This window comes from Rattus norvegicus, chromosome 2 (genome assembly GCF_036323735.1).
Source record: "Rattus norvegicus strain BN/NHsdMcwi chromosome 2, GRCr8, whole genome shotgun sequence".
Lineage (NCBI taxonomy): Eukaryota > Metazoa > Chordata > Mammalia > Rodentia > Muridae > Rattus > Rattus norvegicus.
In genome coordinates, this window is record NC_086020.1 from 207,058,179 (window position 1) to 207,075,053 (window position 16,875).

At 45.5% G+C, this 16,875-nt stretch overlaps 1 protein-coding gene and 1 long non-coding RNA gene across 7 annotated transcripts in view; one reads left to right on the forward strand and one right to left on the reverse strand.

The window, feature by feature from the left end:
- Cdc14a (cell division cycle 14A) overlaps positions 1-12,359 on the reverse strand; it is a 160,063-nt gene extending 147,704 nt beyond the window's left edge. For 2 of the 6 annotated variants that reach the window (XM_008761460.4, XM_017590932.3), the window contains exons 1-2: positions 7,002-7,143; positions 6,149-6,239 (exon numbers count right to left, since the gene is read on the reverse strand). In XM_008761460.4, coding sequence (XP_008759682.1) covers positions 6,149-6,239; positions 7,002-7,050 — 140 coding nt within the window. In that variant the 5' untranslated portion in view covers positions 7,051-7,143. Of the gene's footprint in view, positions 1-6,148; positions 6,240-6,332; positions 6,952-7,001; positions 7,672-12,284 lie in introns of those variants that run through there. The other 4 variants (NM_001134856.1, XM_063281936.1, XM_017590933.3 and 1 more) reach the window with 4 other exon arrangements.
- Positions 4,906-11,559, forward strand: LOC120100925 (uncharacterized). Its single transcript, XR_010063924.1, has 3 exons — positions 4,906-6,582; positions 8,715-8,850; positions 11,129-11,559. It is a non-coding gene; the product is annotated as an uncharacterized LOC120100925 (long non-coding RNA).
- Positions 12,360-16,875: the final 4,516 nt, after the last annotated feature.

A 16,875-nucleotide genomic window follows, 5' to 3' on the forward strand; every position in this document is an offset into this window, starting at 1 on the left:
GCAGAGACTTGTAACTCTGCCAAGTACTGAGGATGCATGTCTGTTGAGTGTTCAACCCTAACTGGACATCAATATCAACCCCTAACTCAAGGTTCAGGAAACACCATGGAAGGCGGTGGGAAGAAGGTAAAATGGGAAGGAGTGCTGTGAAATGCTACCTTTGGGACATGGCATGGGTGCTGCACTAAAGAAGTCACTGGTGTCATTGGATCACCAACTCAAGAAGATCAGTCTTCCAATAGGCAGCCCTAATCAAATTTATTAGGTTATGGGGGAGGGAGGCAAGCACACAGGTAGATAGACAGGCAGGCAGATGGATGGACAAAAGGTTGGATGGACGGATGGATGGATGGACTGACTGACTGACTCACTGATAGACAAACAGAGAAGGCACGAAAGTGAGGTTGTTGGGAGTGACTGAAATGAATGGGGAAAAAGATGGAGTTCCTGAGGAGAGTAGAAGAAAAGAATTAGAGTATATATGATCAGGCTGCATTGTTTAATCCCAAACAATGAAGGGAGAGTTAGCTTATATAAGGAAGCACTCATGCGTGAAATTGATATCTAATTGAGGGGCAGACAAAGCGATGAATCAGAGAGAGATTTGACAGAATAGGATATGCCCAACTCTCACAAGAAGAGAGGAAAAGGGGAAGTTATTGGGGAGGCAGTGAGGAGGGGGAAAGGGTCAGTTTTACTGGGATAGTTCTACAGAAACAGGGTACAGAGAGAGAACAAGCTGGACACAGGTGAAAACAGAATGAGGCAGAATGAGAAGGCGCCAGAAGATTAGAACAGATTGCCAAAGTTAGTATGAAGCCAAGTAGAGCAATTCAGGAGAAGCTAAAAGAAGTTAGATTCAATTGGTGAGGTTGGAGAGGAGTTTGAGCCATCATAGCTGAGTTGAACCAACCAGTCACTGCTCAGAAAGAGCTAGAAAGGGGTGAGCTTATTCAGCTGTTAAGTCGCAGAGGCTGAAAACATTCAAGGCCTAGATTAGATTGTATGGAGGCTAGAAGATTTCAGGACAAGGTCTAGGTTAGCAGACGGAGGCAGTAAGCCTCAGAGATGACAAATGCATCCGGAGCATAAAAAAATATCTTTATACTTAATAAGTAAAAACACTTGGCGACATTTATTGGGTCCACCAAAGAAACTCCAGCCAGTCTCGGCATCTTTATTTAGTACTGTGGCATGACATTTTAGTACCTTTCTTCTGAAAAGCCCAAGGACAGAAGAGATGGGAAAGTGCATATGGTTGAAAGCAGAGATAGAACACACTGTCCTTCGCAGCAAACTGGCTCTCCATGCCTCTGGCATCCAATCCCAATGCCCAAGATGACCATTAGGAGCACACAAGTGTTCTGACAGTTAACACATTTGATTTTGCTAAATCTTGAGCCAAAAAAAAAAAACATGGGCCAAGTTATTAAAAATTAGCCTCTATTTGGATGACAGGGTCCAACTCCAACAATTAGCCACTCTAGAGAAGAGCATGCTGTAGGTTGTTCTGTCCAACACAGATAAATCCCTGAAAGTCTCCAGTCACAGAAATACTTTTTGAACCGCTAATATTTTTGCCTGTACTCTTGTGTTAACTCTGGCCTATGAAAACAGGCATAGCCCAAAACATAATTAATTTATCTCTTTCTTTCTGTTTTGTTTTTTGCTTTTTGCTTTTTCAAGGCAGGGTTTCTCTGTGTAGCCCTGATGGTTCTGGAACTGGCTACGTAGACCAGGCTGGCCTCATACTCAGAAATCCACCCTTTGCTTCCTGAGTGCTGGGATTCAAGGATTTAAACTACGATTTTTTTTTATCATCTATGTTTTACTAAAATGTCTCTGACCTTCGTGGAGATAGTTCTGTTAAGAACCAAGTAGAATCCAGTCATGATGGTGCAACCCTTTAATTCCAGGACTCAAGAGACAGGGACAGAAGCAGGCAGATTTTTCTGTGCACTCAAAGCCAGTCTGGTCTAAATACTGAGTTCCAGGCCAGCTAGAGATACATAATGAGACAGATAGAGAGATGGAGACAGAGAAGAAATTTTCAAATTTCCAGTCTCACTTGGGTGCAGTGGCACACACAACCTTCAATCCCAGCCCTCAGGAGGCAGAGACAGGTGGATCTCTGAGAGTTCATGGCCAGCTGGTCAACATAACGATTGCCAGGACAGCCAGAGCTACCATAGTAAGACCTTGTCTCGAAAAAAATCAAGAAACAACAACAACAACAACAAAAATCAGTCTCATAGCCTGGCCTCATGAAGCAAGGTAAATTTGTTGCCTGGGCTTTTCAGAAGTTCATTATTTCAACCATAGAGTTCTGCCATCCTTTAATTACTCAACAACCTTCTACACAAACACAGCTGTATCTAGACTAAACGTGCTCTCATATTTAAAGAGCCCAGTTAATAGTTTCTCAGGTGATAATTTATTCAGAAAAGTGTCATTTCATTGGGACATTCAGCAAATAATTATAGCTATCAGGCTATATGAGGTCCCGTGTGACAATGTGTATAAACACACTCCCTTCTTTGGTGACATGCACATTAGGGTGTCTGCTCTCAGGACATGCTCCACAGATAGAATCCAGGTTGCCACACAGGGTCCCAGGGACTCTGAAGACTGTCTCATTCTACCTCTGCAAGAAGTGAAGCCAAAGAGACATAATCCATGGCTTCCTCTTGCCTGCCTGCCTTTCTTCCTTCCCTCCCTCCTTCCTTTCTTCCTTCCTACATATTTTTGGCTTCTTCCGTTACTCTCCTTACCTGAAAAACCTTTGATTTCTTCCTCCTCAGAAACAGCCTCATTCATGTCCTTTGGAAAATCCCCACTCTAAGTATTTTAAAGGTAAACTCTCAGCCGGGCATGGTGAGAGGCATCTTTAATCCCAGCAATCAGAAAGCAAAGGCAGTCGGGATCTCTGAGAGTTTAAGGCCAGTCTGGTCTACAAAGTGAGCTCCAGGACAGCCAAGGCTATACAGAGAAACTGTCTCAGAAACAAAAGAAAAAGTATACACTCTTCAAATGATTCCTTACATTTCTCAAATTCATCCTGACCAAGGCAGAATGTCTGATCCTCTCACCAAAACCAACTGTCTACCTATTTCCTTGTTTTGGCTCATGATGCCCTTGGGCCCACTGTGAATGGATTATCCCAAGAACTGCTTAGTTCCCTCCCCTCAGCATCCTCATCAACTATCCACACATGGATTCAGATCCTGCTTTTTTTCCCATCAGCACTGTCACCATGTCAGTTCAGTACTCACTTCAGTATTCTTTCCCCCTGAACATCCCAAAGTTTGTGTGTGGTTTCTTATATCCCCTCCAATGGGCCGCAGACGATGCTTTTTTGTTATTTTCTTTGGATGGAGGGTGGATAGTACCTCTGGGACTAGATGATATCAAATTCCAGCTCTATTACTTATTTCAGAGGCACTGGGCAAAGTACCCAACCTCACCATCCCTGTTGGTACCATTGTACCAAAGGATCCAGCACAGAGGCCAATGCTCTGTAAACGTCTGCTGTTATATGAATCTAGCAACGCCATCTCTGTCTCAGAGCCCTTCTGAGAGGCTCAAGGCACGCCAGGGGAACTGCGGGTTCCTCACGATGGCATTCAGTCTGTCCCCAGCTGACCTCTCAGTGTCATATTCCACACCTCCCCTCATGTGACCTGTATACACACCAGGCAAAGTGGAGGACTGACTGTGAGCTGAACACACTTGCTGAGCCTCCCTCCTGCTCCTCACTTGTCTTTCCTCTCACACCCATATCCATGGACACCTGTCCATCCTTCAAGCCGACATAGTGCCTCCACAGAGCCCTTTATGAATGTCTCTGCTCAACAGGTCTCCACCCTTCCATAAGTACTCCCTACTCCACAGGTGAGGCTTCTCCTAGGGCAGTTTTGGTCCCTTTCATTACAGTCCTCTTAGTCATCCACCATATTGGTTTGGAGCCCCTGGAAACCCTGAAAGACACACATACGCTCATCACGTTACGCTCTGCACCATCGGTCTTGATGTGCCGGGATAAACGAGAAGATGTGTCTGCGAAGGTAGTCAGGACCATAGTCATCACTGTGGCAGGCTATGGCTCTGTACAGGCTGAGTCTTTATCATTTCTCTCCTCACTCTATAGCCCAAGCTTGTTTGCAAGTCAGTATGTAAGTCGTCTCCAACCCCAAGCAACCCTCCTGCCTCAGTCTTGCTCTCAGGTGATGACAGGTATCAGCCCCCATACACAGACATTTTTTCCCCTTAAGAAAGGATTTCTCTATGTAGCTCTAACTGGTCTGGACCTCTCTGTGTAGAACAGGCTGCCCTCAAACTCACAGAGATCCACCTGCCTCCGCCTTTGCCCCCTACATCCTTGAATTAGGGAGAAGTACACCATGCTCAGATTCTTGCAGTTTCAAGTTCACATCTAACCTCACAAAGTGAACCAGATGGCCTCTCTAGCAAGCCTGTCCTTAAGACGCCGGGAACATGGTGAAAAAAAAAACTGCTATATAACTCGTACCCTAAAGTACAAACATTAAAATCACATAAAATTTTCATTCTTTTTAAGAGGCCATTGAGCGCTGTGTTTAGTTGATTAACTATCAATTTTTGCTAAGTCCACCATCTAGCAATCCCAAGGGAAGTGATTCAGACCTCAATAACTGCAGCTTGTTCAAATGCATATTAATAAACCCTGGCCCTTTAGTCACTGCCCAGTGAACATAATAGTGTATAGACACAGTCCCTACCCTCAGGCACACAAAGGTCCCTAGGCCCTCAGCTCACAGACAGAAAGCCAACAACGGTGCCCAACAATAGAGTGTCCACTCAATAAACACTGAAGGTGGTGACATCATCCAGGTGCCCAGGGTCAGGGAACTGGCTACTCAAAACTCCATTCTCTAGGAGTGGAGCTGTAACCTGACACCAGGGATTCAGACCTCCCTTTGCCTCAGCAGCTCTTGGCATTCATGAACAGCAGCAAAAGGCTCTTTCATGCCCACTGTCTCTCTAGCCATTCAAAGCGTATCCTCCTTCCAGCACTAAGAGAAATGTCCTGAAGACATCAGTTCCAAGACCCCCTAGGACGAAGTAACGAGGATTATTTTCCCTCAGATAAAATATAGGCTTCTCAAGGTCCAGAATAGCTTTCCTCTTCCAAGGCCCAGTGGTACCCATAAATGCTGAAGTCGAATCGCCAATATGCTTTCTAACTGGGTAAGCCCTAGAAAGCTTTTTATGGTTCATCTCACTAGGCTCACTGGAGTGCCCACATGATCAGGATGGTCACAAAGCAAAGTTAAATGTCTTAATGAGTATACAAGGCTCGTCTGAAAGACCAGCTGTGTTAGTAAAGGAATATAAGTCAATCCCACCGATATATCTACTCCTGTCTACTGTTTTTATCGGAAGGAAACATGTCTCTCCAATTAATGTTTTACTATGCTGAAAATATTCAAATAACCTTTTCCTTCACATCTGTGACCTCTCACAGAGCTCAGTTCTGGTTCTGATTATTCACTCTCAGATCTTAATCCCTCAGAGCAAAAGAGAGAGAGAGAGAGAGAGACAGAGACAGAGACAGAGAGAGGGAGAGAGAGAGAGAGAATCCCTCTACTACTCAACGAAAGGTACCATCAACTCAATCACACCGGAAATCTTCCACATAGATGCAACTTGGATACAGCTCCCTGCAGTCCTGCGTCCCACTTTCGGAAAACTGGCTGTGCAAACAAAAACATCCTTCCAAACAACAGGAGCCTTGTGCCCTGAGAAGCTTAAGCACCTGTAGTACACACACTGCCCTGTACCCTGTGGGTGCTCCATAAATACCTAGTGACTGATTCACAGGCCAATTACAGGTCTGGTGATGACACAGGGTTTGACCGCCTGGTGCTACTCTGGGGAGTGTGAGGAATCCAGAATTGTTGTGGGAGTAGGAAGAATTAATACCTGTGAAATTCTAAAAGGACTGCAATGTTGACAGCTCCGAACTATATACATTTTGTCTGCATCCCTCCCCAATAGAAAGCTAGTAATGCCCCCTGAACTCTTTCGGAAAAGCGAATAAGCCCACTTATCAAAGGACCAACAAACTAGTTCGGGGTGGTGGGTGCTTAAAAAAAAGAGGGAAACTTACTTTTCATAGACCAGCTCCTCGTCGATGGAGAAATAGTGGATATTTATTGTGCTTTTTGGTCTATTCCTTAAAGTAGCAAAATATAATCGATCTGAAAGACAAGTTTAAAAGACAGAACATGAGAAGCAGGGACGGGAGGCTGACAGTACGGATCATGCACGAAGGATTAATGATTGCTACACACCATTTAAAGACCCTTTGAACACGTGGGAATCTTGGGGAAACAGGATCTTCCAGAAAACTACAGAGCCCCAAAAGCACAACCAGCCAAGAGGCTAGAAGACCCAGCAGGGGGCAGAGCATCTTCGGAGTTCCCTCACCCCCTGGTTGCGTGCGGGCGGGTGCAGACAGGAGCTGTGGGTACCCGCAAAACTGGAGACACAAGTTTGGTTCGGAAACCTCCAGACCTCAGCTGCAGCGGAATGGGAAGAGAGGTGAGCTCCTGCCCCTGCAGCTTAGCAGACTTCAAGAGGAAGGAAGGAAAGACAGGGGGTGTGGTTGGGGTGGGGGATGTCCCGAAAGCTCCGGTCAGCCCGAGATTAGCAGATGGAGGATTAAAACCAGCAGGATCCCCACCAAGAAAGGTTTGCAGGAGGATCCCAAGCAGAGAAGCCTGCACTGTCCGAGTACGAGGAAGCTGCAGAGGGAGCGAGGATGCGAAAAAGAAGCCGGAAGCAGGGGGTCCTCGGGGAGTTGAGTGGCGAGAAGGGGCCCGAGCGCCGAGACGCAGTACTGAAGGACACAGGGCCCGAAAAGAAACCCAGGGTAGAGGCTTGGGACAAAGGGGTGAGCCGGGAGTTGTTGGGGGGAGTGGCGTGGAAGGGCCGGATGATGCCGGGCGGCTGCTCCTCACCTTTCATGAACTCGCAAGCCCCGATTAGTTCCCCTGACTCCGCTGCCATCTTAAGCGAGATCCGCACCGGGGAGGGCTGGGTCGTGGCCAGCTGAGGTCACCCGCCCCCGGGGGCTTCCCCACTGCCCAGGAGCTGGGAGCTCGCGGTCCCAATCACCGAGCCTGCCTGAGGGAGGCGGCGGGCGCCCAAGGCGGAGGCAGCTGCAGGGTCAGCGCGTGGGGCGCCCCGGGGACATTCCGTGGGGAACCGAACCCGCTGGGCGCGGGACGCACACGCCCCGGACTGTAACCGCTGTGATCCGGACTCTGCGGCGGCGGCGGCTGCTGCTGCTGCTCGAGCTGCAGCTCCTTCTGCTCCCGCAGCACCGTCTCCGCCAAACCTGGATAGCGCACACCAGCTCTCAAAGCCGGGCAAAGTCTTCCCCCGGCTCCCAAAGTGATCATGGAGGACAAGACGTTTGGCCCGGATCGCGCCCGTGGCCACTCGTGCGGCAGCGGGCAGGACTCCGGAGGTGTCCGCGGGGCTAGTAGCAGCTGCTCAGACTCCTCCTTCGCCACCTCCTTTCAGCAGCAACTCTTCCTCCCTCCTCTCCTCCTCCTCCTCTTAGGTCCGCCCCCAGACCTGCCTCCCCGCCCTCCCTCGTCCCCCTCCACTTTCACGGCTCCGCGGCCATCCCTTAAAGGGACAGCTCGGCTCCTTTCTCTGAGCCGGCCTCAGGCCCCAGTTACCAGGCGCCCCGCGGGTCACTAGGAGCCGGTTGCTAAGGCTTTGTTGCCTTTCACCAATTGCTACACAGGAAACTTGGCCCTCGGCCTGGGTGGGGGTGGGGGGGTATGTCAGGCGGGGCCACAAACTTATGAATGAAAAAGGATGGGTAGAGAGGAGTGGATGCCTCCCCAGGAAGCTGCTGCAGCCTGGCTGGTTGAGATGCAGTCTCCACAATCCCTTTCTGCAACGGCTAACTCTTCTTCCACACCAGATTTTTCTTGTCTCTCTTCAAGCTCTTTCTCTCTTGCTTCACTCACTCAGTTTCTTCTAAACTCTTGCTGGCTTGCCTGCTTGCGCGCGCGCGCGCGTACACACAGAGAGACAAGCACTCGCGCGCGCGCGCGCACTGAAAAACCTCAGACCTTCTCCAAGTTGGGTCACACCGCTATCTTTCCGCCAACCCCTATTCTCACCGCTGTCGGATCTGTGTCTTTATAACCAGATTTCAAGAGAAGCGATACCTCCTAGCTCCGGAGTACACGGACTAAGTACTAGAGCCTGCTCTCACCGAGGCTTTGTTCAAGAGGAAAAATATTTCATCGAGTTCTCCAAGTCCTTTCATTTTGGCCACAGGTGTGGGCGCAAAATCATCCCAGAGATGTAAGGCTCTACTCTCGGACTGTAGGCTATCCTGGGCGAAGGGAAAAAGGGAAAGGATCACTTGTCCAGAAGAGAAATGACAGATTTCTTTAGCCTTGGCTTGAGCGCTGCAAGGGAGTACAAAGGTTCCTCTCCAGGAGGCCCCGGACTTGTTCTGCAACGTTCTGATCCAGTTTGAACAACTTTAATGCTGTGAGCCCTAGAGACGTAATTAGTGGTCAGCCCTTCCCTTACGAAAATGGCGCTACTGAACCACTATCAGCAGAGCATGCGCTCTGAGTGGTTTCTTCTTGAAACAGGGATTTGTGCAAGCCTTTGGCTCACAGTTGCTTGTTGACCTCTAGGGAGAGAGGGGGCGCTCGAGCGAAATGCCAACTGAAGAGACTTGGAGCGCTGACGCCAGGGAGGCAACTCAACTCATGATTCTTAGGACATTATTCTGCTCTGCTGACTTTCCAGAAAGCAAACAAGCACAAAACTGTAAGTGGATACTACTTTGATATACAGGAAAGTTATTCAAAGCATCTCAGTAATTCTAGCCAAACACATCCTTGGTAAGGTATCTAAAAACACACCCTCTCCTTACATTCAAAAGTTAACCCTTTAACCACATTCATGGAAAGCCAGGAGTCGCTATGAGCTAGGCACAACAGCTTCATTTTCATATTTGGAAAAGGGGAAGAGTAGAAAAAGAAAAGAAAGAAAAAACAGCCTTTAAACCTGTAAAAATCCTGAAAGTTGTAATGAGCCTTGAACCCTTTTAAGTATATTGCATATTCTACGAGCCATATTCTACGAGCCGAGCCGTGAGAGCAAAGACCTCACAAAAAGAAAAAAGGGAGGCAGGGGGAACTCTTAAAAATAGCCAGGGGGTGGTGGCACACATCCTTAACTACAGCACCCAAGAGGCAGAGGCAGGTGGATTGATGAGTTGGAGGTCAGCCTGGTCTACACAGTGAGTTCTAGAACAGACAGGGCTGTGAAGAGAGAAACCCTATCTTGAAAAATCAAAACTAAAAAAGAAAAACAACAAAGACCTCTTAAAACTTGAATGTTACCTTTATTCTCCCAAATCCTGGTCTTAACTATGTTGAACAATTCAAATCTTGTTGAAATAAACCTAATTGAGATTTTTTTTTTTTGATGAAAGATATGGAAAAACAAAGCATTATGAATCTCAATAGACTTTGCCCCTTTGTCTAAAACCCTGAAGTAAACCCAACCTAATTCAAGCTGCTACTTTACCATTCTTAAAGAATTTTTCATCTGCAGTGAAAGTAAAAGTTGGAGCCATCTGTGCTGGCCTGAGCTGGTTTAGTGTGGCCATAGTCATTTGCTCCTTCCACAGTGTAGGGCTGGAGCACTGGCCCTCAGGTTTGGTGGCCAGCATCTTTACCCACTGAGCCATCTCACAGGCCAATGCTGTTTTTGGCTTTCTGAGGTAGGTCTCATGTAACCCCAGGCTGGCCTGAAACTCCATACGTAAAGAAGGGTGACAGTAAACTCCTGAGCCTCCTTCCAGGAACATGGGCCTGTGTCACTCATGTATGTTCATAAATAGTCCCAGGAGATCCATAAAACACTTTCGGGGAGGGGGGATCTAATGGAAAAGCTCCAGTTTCTTAAAAATGATTCTCCATGGCCTTTCATTTAATTCTCTCTAGAGGTTTTGGACATGAGGAATGAATTGTGACCTAACAAAAGTCCTTAAAAGTAGTGAAAAGGGGGGCCGGAGAGATGACTCTGGCAGTTAAGAGCACTTCCTAATCTTCCAGAGGACCCAAATTCAGTTCCAGGCACCTATGTTGAGAGCCTCACAATTGCCTTTAACTGCAGCCCCAGAGCATCCAACACTCTTCTGGACAAAAGAGCACCCACACATGTGTCATCTACTCACATAGATACGCACACGTAAGAATAAATCCTCCAAGCAAAAATGGTCCTGAGCTTGTGGCTCGTGCCTATGGTCCCAGCATAGGAGGGCTTCGTGAGTTAGCAGTCAGACTAGATTAGTGGGAGATAAGATGCTGTCCCAAGTCAAAATTTAAATGATTTAATTTTTTTTCTTAGCATATTTACTGTATATTATGATGATTCTTTTTGCTGTAGTTTTTGTTTTTTGAGACAGGGTTTCTCTGTAGCCCTGGCTGTCCTTGAACACTCTCTCTCTCTCTCTCTCTCTCTCTCTCTCTCTCTCTCTCTGTCTAGACCAAGCTGGCCTCAAACTTAGAGATCTGCCTGCCTCTGCCTCCTGAGTACTGGGATTAAAGATGTGTGCTACCTCCATACGGCTGGTAAAATTCTTTAATACTATGCTGCGTGTAATATCAGTAAAATGGAACCTCTCTAAATCATAAAAAAAAATCTGCAAGAAAAATACACACCACTGTGCACACAGCACACCTATACACCAAGATCCTAATGACATCACAAAACACATTATTGTCTCAGTTCTCACGGGCCAAATTCCCTCCTGTTGTAGTATCACAATAAAGGCATGCTCTTCAGCCCATACAGGAAGGCAAAACTGGACATTTCTTCCCAATCGACCAACTTAATAAAAATAGAAGAAAATTGACCTTTACTTCAACCAGCAGTAAGAAGGGCTTATCATACTTGAAAATAGTAGGAGACTTACAATGTCACTTCACTGTAGAAAAGGGAGAGGATCTGCTTGTGGACTTAGCAGGTAAGGACGGATGTTGAACTCTGCATCTCTAACTTACATACTGCTTGGGCTGCTTTGCATCCCTTGCAGGGCACATGCATGAAGACCTAGAGAACATACTGTTGGAAGCAACTTCAAATTATGCCAACAACTTCCTGTCCAAGTGCTTCCCTTGAGGCTACGCCAAGAGCGTGTCACACTCTACACACAACAGCTCTTCAAAGCTACGAAGAAGCTCTTTGACTGCGTCCTGGAATCCCACATCTTCCTCAACCTTTCCTTCTGGTACATCTGTCTACCCTCTCTCCTTTCTACCCCAATCTTCACCAATTTGCCCACTTTCTCATGAATTGTGTCCCAGAATGGAATGCAGGCCAATGCTGAGCTGGTGTGACTAGCTTTGATGCGTGGGGATAAGGAGGACACATTTTTTTGCTAAGTGATGGGAGGCTTGGGTGGGAACAAAAGCAATGGAAACCATTAAAAGAACCCAGTTTTATCATTCAGCAGTCAAATCAAAAGGGAAATATTCTTTTCTTGGAAGAGGTCAAGGAAAAATGAACTCACGATAGTCAAAGGCTTGATGGCTGTGACATTTGCCTAGTCCATGTTTTAATTACTACTATTAGAATATTTCATTAAAGCACACTTGTTCTGTCAGTAATCATATTATCTAAGAAGGCAGAAGAAAAACAGAATATACGATGGCAGCAAATTACTTTTAGATTATGAAACAAGGCTTTGAAATTCTGCCTAAATTCTCTATAATTTAAACTGACTAGTTTGATAATCCCCTGTATGATATAAAAACAACTTAAAGCACCTTTTAGCAAAATACATAAGCATGTCCCTCAGCAGAGCACTTGCCAAGCATATTGAAGGCCCCAACTACAATCCCTAGTACCTCAAAACATAACTACCCAAATAAAAATATAATATATAGACAAAATATTGTTATAACAGCTGAAACGCTGAAAGTGTGTAGATAGTGTGGCTCATAAAATCTCTGCCCGCGTGGGAAGGTGGCTGAGCGATTAGAGCATTCACTGCTCTTCCAGAGGACCTGAGTCTGGCACCTAATATCCATGGTAGAGGCCTGCAGCCATTATCTGTAACTCAGCCCAGAGGATCTGACACCCTCTTCTGGACTCTGAGGTACCTGGACTCATGTGCAAACACACACACACACACACACACACACACACACACACACACACGCACCCCATAAAATAAATCTTTAAAATACCTGCCCACAAGGCTCTGCCTTAAGATCTTAGTATGGCTCGGCCATCTTCTGCATCACAATAATGCCTGTTTAAGAGTTCCAAACTGGAATCAAAGAACCGGAAGACCGGAAGGAACGTGGACGATTAGTCAGTTCCATCTTCAAACACAATGTATGAAGTCCAAGGGATTTAGCAGACCCAGATCCAGGAAGGGATACGGGATGGTGGAGATTGCGCAGCAGGGCTCCTCTTGACTCATACAGACCATTTCAAATCACCTCACAGCATCACAGGGTATCAGAACAGCACACTTGATAACGCTGCTTCACACACACACACACACACACACACACACACACACACACACCTTTCATCCCCTACCCCAAATCTCCCTTTATTATACCTAAAGTTCTGTCAGTAACCCCAAGATGAAGTTGGGGGTCATTGAACCTCCTACGTCTTTACTTCCCAATGTAGCAACGCTGATAAATCTCTGGTATCTGACTTTTAGGATTAGAAGGAAAAAAGATAATTAGCCAGGCTGCTGGTTCACACCTACAGACATAGAAAGCATTTGGCCAGGAGGGCAGGAATTCAAGCCCATCCATGGCTACATGAGACACTGCCTCACAAAACAGAAATCCAATGATAATTAATTTAAAATCCAATGACATGAACTGGATCCCCAAAACCCACATGCTGAAGGGAGAGAATGGATTTCCACAGGTTGTCCTCTGAACTTCCTTTTCATGAGTACAACAGCACCGGCACACACACACACACACACACACACACACATACGACAGATAGATAGATAGATAGATAGATAGATAGATAGATAGATAGATAGATAGATAGATGATAGATAGATAGATTAGATGTGTTTTAAAAGGAAAAACTAGTTTAATGAACATTAACTTTAACTGGCCATTTTCTCATTGACAAACACAACCAAATAATAAAGTACCTTCTGGAAGGTATAAGGACGCTTCATGGTCAGGTGCAGTGTTCTAATTATTGGCTAGTTCACATTGGCAAGTAACCCAACAACTTAATGCATTTTTGTGTTTTTTTTTTCGGAGCTGGGGACCGAACCCAGGGCCTTGCACTTGCTAGGCAAGCGCTCTACCACTGAGCTAAATCCCCAACCCCACATTTTTGTGTTTTATAGAATGTATCTACCTATAGTTACTTGTCATTCATACTCTCTTTACCAAAGAAATGTAAAATCAAAGCCAGATGTAGTAGATCATGCCTAAAGCCCAGCACTTAGGGGTCTAAGACTAAAGGATTTTTATGGAGTTCAAAACCAACCTCAACTACATAGTCAATACCACCCCAGGCTACTCTAAATAAATTCATGAACAAATAAATTAAAAAATATTAAAGCAATTTTCTCTTAAATATGTAATATAATATTCCTCACCCAACCATGACCACCTTACCACCATCACCATGCTGGGACACATCCCTAGGGAACAATATGCTGTAATTTGAACTTCACTCCCAAATGGTTATTTAATATATCCCTGCTATACTTAACATATTTCTACCAGGAAAATAATAATAATCAAAAGCTGGGCACAGCTGCAGATGCCTGTCATCCCAACACTTAAAGAAGTAGATTCAAAAGGATCCAGAGTTCAAGGTCATCTACACCTACAGAGTGAATTCAAGCCAGTTTGGATGACCTGAGACCCAGTTTCAAGAAAACAAAACACAACAAAAAATTAAGGGAACCAAGCAGGACAGTGTAAACCTAGGGTTTCTTCCCAGCTGCCTATGAAATCAATATGGTTATTTCCTCAATTTTAAAAAAGAGGAAAATGGTTTCAAAGTAGCTACTGAACAAACATGAAAAATGAATTTTTAAAATGAGTAACTTAAATGTGAGCCATCTGGGTACATAAAATAGTGGGGGAAATGCTACGTTTATAACAGAAACCTCAATTCCAGGCATATCTCGTTAGTGTGGGCCTTGTTCTGGACACAATATCCTCTGCTACTAAACGGGGCTTTATAATAATTTCTAATTCATAGTAGTAACAGAACTAAATAAGTTATGACATTGTATTGCTCTAGCATGCAAACAGCAACTAAACACTGTTAAAGACCAAGAAATAAAAACCTACTTTTAAAGTCTGGTTCCCACAAGCCTCCTATGATTGAATCTATTTGGGTGGGGATACAGTTACTTTGTTTCCTCTCAAGCCCATGAAGTGTGAAATACACACACTTGCAGAGCAGTTCTTTATCTGGTGGATCCACAGGGTCCTGAGGTTACAAAGCTTTCTTTTCTTACTGTTTCTGGCCATAGGATCTTCCTCTAGGGTATGATCCAGGCTAAGGGCCCCGTTCAGGCTTCCTCAGTACTTTCCTAAATTTCCCTCATCTGACTCACTTTCTTCCAATCATTCTGTTCCAAATGCCTGGGACTCACATGTCTCCTTCAGTTCCTCCGGTGACCCTTCACACCCATTTGTAACACTGTATTTTCTGGTACCATAATCCTATGTAGAAACTCCAAGAGAAATGATACTGCCGGGAAACTAACAGGAGACCTATTTCTCCAATAAAATTATTATTATTAACAGATTTTTGATAGTTGATTTATCATTGACATTGATTTACAATTGTTTAATTGTATCTATTCTCAAGGATGGGAAAGGCCACTTTATATCTTCAGTTTGACCAAACCTTTCCAAGCAAGCTTACTCTTCAAATTATATGTAAACTAATACCATGAGGCGGTGGCCCATGCCTTTAATCCCAATACTCAGGAATCAGAGGCAGATGAATCTTTGTGAGTTCAAGACCAGCCTCATCTACAGATGGAATTCCAGTATTACTCATAGTTGTTAATAACTGTGTTTAGATAATATAACCTACACACAAGCAAAACAATTTCTACTTATTCTAAAGCGTACCGCACATTCTTTTCTGTTTTATTCGGGACAGCATCAATGTTCTTTCACATTTCTGCATTCAGTTGGCAAGTACTACCTTCTATTTATTGTCTAGCCCTGTGTTAGGTGCTGGAAACTCACTGAAGAAGAAATCTGAGCTCCTGGTCTTTAAGAATTTACATTCTGGGGAAGGCTGTGGACAGGCAATTGAACTCCCTATCAAGCAGTGGGATACGGTAAAGTAAGGACAGGCAGTAGGGAGCTTTGATGAGGCATCAAAGCTGAAGAGCGTGCATTGAGGGTTCCCACAGATCCTGCACAAGAGACCTGGAGGGGAAATAGGAGTTGCGAGGGGGAAGGATGTGGAAGACAGGAAGACAGGGCAAGGAGGGAGTCTCCTTTACCTCAGAGATCTGCCTGCCTCTTTCTCCCAAGTGCTGGGATTCAAGGTGTATGCCGCTGCACCCAGCATCTGAACTTTTGTTTTCATAAATAGAAAAATGTAGATATGATAGCATATCTTTCTTCTAAACATTGACTATTTTTTAGTTAAAAGCAAACATTAAAAATGAAATATGTAAGAATTACTCTATTAAAATAGTTCACTAACGAAAGTATTATGAGATGTATGAGAAATTGACTTCTGAAAACTGGCCAGAGGTATCCAGAAAGCCAGTTAATTAATTAATTACACAAGCATCCTCCCCTCCAAAAATCCCTTTCAGGGCTGAAGAGGAAGGTCAGCGCTAACAGCACATAGCGCTCTTGCAGAGGACCAGAGCTCAATACCCAGATCCGACATCTGGTAGCCCACCACTGTAACTCCGGCTCAAGGGAAGTCCAATGCCTCTGGCTTCTGTGGGTGCTGGCACTTACGTGCACTTACAAAGACAACCTGTAGAAACCATGGGTTAGCCCAGGAAGCATGCTTACTCAAGCCCCTAGGCTCCTTAGAGGCTTTGTTTGGGAAATACTGCACTGCAGACAATGTGCCCTGGGTTGCCAGAGGGACACAGTCCCACACTCCCATCTCCTCAGAGAAGAAAGGCATTCAGCTGTTGCAGACCTAGATCCTGTACGTCGTGTGTCACGTTTGTTTAATGAAGCCTTTCCGGATGGTCATCAACAGCGTACCTGCTCAGGTTATCCCTGGGGACTTTGCCCCCTTGCCCTCCACAGTATTCCTCTCAATATGATTCTAGTTCTTGAAGCTTGTGTGTGTGTGTGTGTGTGTGTGTGTGTGTGTGTGTGTGTGTGTGTGTGTGTGCGCGCGCGCGCGCCTTTACTTCAGTTTTGTCTTTACTTAGGTGTGCCTTTACCGGATTTTAAATTCAAATCTCTGTCAGGGCAAGCATTCTCTCACTGACCTGAGTCTGCTTCATTATCATAACTGTACACACTGCCTCCCACATGCCACATCCACAAAGAAGAGTCTGATGAGACTCCAGACTCAATCCTCTCCTAACGTTTGAACTGCTCTGGGCCGCTGCCTATCCTCAATGAAATCCCCCTCCAAATTCTCCGGCTCTCTGCTTAGTTTATTCATCCAGTTGCTCAAGGCGGCCCCAAGCTAAGAATGTCTTTCACTCACCCCCACTCGCAGCCAGTTACCTCACGTGACTCGCCTGCTCTTCTGCAGGATGCAGCCTGAGTCCTGCAATGTCCGTCTCCAGGGCAGCATCGCACCTTCCCCTAGAACTCTGCA